Source organism: Gavialis gangeticus, unplaced genomic scaffold, assembly GCF_001723915.1.
Source record: "Gavialis gangeticus isolate Ggan-Ray unplaced genomic scaffold, GavGan_comp1, whole genome shotgun sequence".
NCBI classification, from domain to species: Eukaryota; Metazoa; Chordata; order Crocodylia; family Gavialidae; genus Gavialis; species Gavialis gangeticus.
The window spans coordinates 50,789,607-50,792,911 of NW_017729032.1; the positions used below are offsets into that span (position 1 = coordinate 50,789,607).

At 40.8% G+C, this 3,305-nt stretch overlaps 1 protein-coding gene across 2 annotated transcripts in view; it reads left to right on the plus strand.

Moving 5' to 3' along the window:
* BRCA2 (BRCA2, DNA repair associated) overlaps window positions 1-3,305 on the plus strand; it is an 86,393-nt gene that overhangs the window by 26,001 nt on the left and 57,087 nt on the right. For both annotated transcript variants that reach the window (XM_019524518.1, XM_019524519.1), the window contains exons 8-9: window positions 1,668-1,723; window positions 2,068-2,176. In XM_019524518.1, the coding sequence (XP_019380063.1) occupies window positions 1,668-1,723; window positions 2,068-2,176 (165 nt within the window). The remainder of the gene's footprint in view (window positions 1-1,667; window positions 1,724-2,067; window positions 2,177-3,305) is intronic.

Consider the following 3,305-nt stretch of genomic DNA (forward strand, 5'->3'; position numbering starts at 1 on the left):
GCTGCTGCCACCCACCCTAAGTACAACCTAGCCCCGGTCCCCCCTCCCCTCCCCTCCTGGGAAGAGCCCAGTGGAGCCCCAGCCTGCAGCTGTAGCCCTCCCTGCTCCACCCTGCAGAGATCCAGGGACTCGCGCTGCTTTCCCCCCCCATGCCCTCCTGGGGTGCATGCAGCAGTGGAAGCTGCTCCCCTTCCCCATGTCTCCCAGACGAACCATGGATCCATCCTGCACTGAAGTCCGCCCTGTTTGAGCAGCAGCTGGCCCAGCCCCACTCCTGCACTGCGGGGGCCTTGATATGCCCCCACCCCATGCCTCTTCCCTCCCCCATCCCCTTCCACCACAACAGGCTTACCAGCTGCACGTAGCTCTCCAAGCTTCCAGACTGTGCTCCTGGCCACCTACATGCTGTGCTGCAGCTGCATGCACATATGGGCATTTATCTGCCAAATTATTGGCTACATCAGGCTTATTTCCAATATAGTCAATTTTATTTATTTTGGTGCCAATCTGATATCGGACTGATGTATCAGTGCACCTCTATCCAGTACTGATTTGCACAGTGTCTAGTTGCTTTCTGTACCTCATTTTTTGCCTGTCGGGGTTTGGCTTTGATGCTTTCCAGCTTCATGTCATGTTCCCATGGCCCCAGGTATGATGGAAACCCTTTATTCAAATAAACTGGATTCTTACCTATTAATCTGATGATTTAATCTTTTGTAATGCAGTGCCTATAACCGAGTTGCAGCAGGCTGATTTTGAATAAAATCACTGAAAGAAACCAAACTGTGTTCTGATCTTAGAAAAACTAAGACTAGTTCATTTTGTGTTAGGGTTCAAAACACACAAAATAGTGTCCTCCTTGACAGAATTAAAATAGTAACATTTATAGAAGCAAAGATTAGAATAATGATTGCCTATATCCACATCACCTCTTACCTCTAGCAGATCAAGCTAAAACAAGACCAAACAGAATAAGTCCTTGAATGAATGGTGTGTGAAAACAAAGATACACCAATAAATGCTGTTGTGATGCAGTAGTTTACATTTGTCCTGTAAATTCAGTGTTGAACAAATGCCCAACAGTGGTTGGTCTGCAGAAGAGGCCTAGCAGCTTTAATACAAAATTGAACAACTACAGCATTCTTCGTGTATATTACAAGCATACCTAACTTATATAACCAGTTTGTAAAAGGTTTTAGGGTACACTTAGATGAAACCCACTGCGTTAGTTGGAAAATTATCATTAAAACATGTTTTATAAGTGCAGAAGTTCTTGTTTGGTGTTGCTTCATATAACTGAAGTAACATTTCTGCAATTGTGTACAAATATTTAGCAGCTAAGATTGTTTTTCTAATACTAACTTCATTTTAAGTGCTAAAATTCAGTTTAGAGCTACTGACAAGGCAACTATCCAGTCTAGTACTTCAAGAAGGGATTTAAATATTTAAGTTCTAATTTGTTTTATGGCATTCAGAGAGTATTTTCATAAATTTCTGCTATTAGGCAATTTGGTGAAGCTTTCAGTACGTGGATAATCCCTCCTCACTGTAAATACAACAAAAGATCTTGCCTCATAATGTTTTTAAACTAGTATCTAGCATATTTAAACTGTTTATTAAGTATTAAGCATAAATTTATGTTTCTAAATTTACTTGTTAAATTTCAGCTAAAGAAAATGATTCACTATCTGGATCAAAAGAACACGATGACAGAATTGCCAAGGTAAGACATGAATCTGATTATAGTTATGTTACTTAGCTGTCTGTGTTTCTCCAGCCAAAAAGTAAAATATTTGATTTCTCCTTGTCTTCACATCTGGGTCTCCAATGTGTTTTTAAAAGAGGTGAAGTTTTACAATTTAATTATTTGCAAAATTTAGCATGGTAAAGCAGGATATACCTTTAATTTGATATTTTTACCTTTTTCTATTCTTTGAATTAGATACAAATTTTTATTATGAAACTACATATAAATGATATGCAAATTATTAAAGCATCTAACATTGAAATGCTGAAGTGTAAGTGTATCTTATTTGGCACTTAATAGTCTAACACTTGGGCTTGCAGGTCTTGCACAATTTCTACAATCACACAAGTCCTGAAAAGAATGGTATAAATATGGAATCCACACCAGAGATAGTAAAATTAAATGCAGAAAGTGATGTCAAAGATTGTGGTAAGCACTGCTACTTTCCTTTTACTAATTTAGAAGTGTTACAGGGGTCTCCAACTACAACAGCTCTGGCTGTGAGAAGGTTAGCACTTGGCTCTGACCTTGGAGGGTAAAATCTGCCCCCTTTGGTCCCTGAGGCTGGCAATGGAAGAAGCATAGCAGCCATCTTGCAGCATCTCCGTGTTTCTCCTCCATTTTCAGCACATGAAAATCAGCTTCCCTGCTTAAAATATGCCCCCCCAGTTTTGGAAGCTTTTTTTTTTTTAGGGTGGTTTGCAAGTAAATATGGTATTTTGACCAGTTCATTAAACAGACTGGATCAGGTGCTCTAAATATTACCCTATTGTCCCAATTATAAGATGACTGACTAAGATGAAAAGGGAGGATGGAAATATTCCATCACAGAAACAACATTTTGAACTTTAATGCTTGATAAATATGAGTTGTCAGTATTTAGGTGGTGTTAAAAAAAAAACCAAAACATTGTATAATACATTAATACGCATCCAAATAGTGCAATGTGATGATAATATTAGATGTATAATCTTTCTGTAACCAAAAAAGATGAACTGTTTTATAACAATAATGTTTATATAGCAATGGTTTGTGAACTTGTTAGACCATCCTAATGCTTTCTATAAAAAAAGAAGGCTAAGGGTGGCCTTCCTAATCCATTTATAATGCTGTCACACTTTGCATTGAGAACAATCGTGTTAGACCAGGGGTGTCAAACTCATCCTGGGCCAGTTCCAGACCTTGCAGATAGTGGGGCAAGCAATGACAGTATGGGTGATGGAGGGAGCAGGACAAGCAACTGCAGAGTTGTTGACACAGCTGTCACTTGCTCCCCACCCCCTCTTCTGCCTTCTGCCCCCAACACCCATGTCCAGTGTGGCCATTAGTCCCAAATTGTGTGGCAGGCCTGAACTCCCACTCGGAATTACTTGGCCTACCAGAAGCCTAACAGACCAGAAGGAATGGCTCCATGGGCTGGATCTGGGCTTTGGGCTGTATGTTAGACACCCTTAGGTTGGACTATACAGTATAACCTCATGAATCAGGCATGCTCGGAACCATAGGTGACGCATGGGGTGGGGTCTATGCCCCCCCCCCCCCCCCGGCACACTGCCCC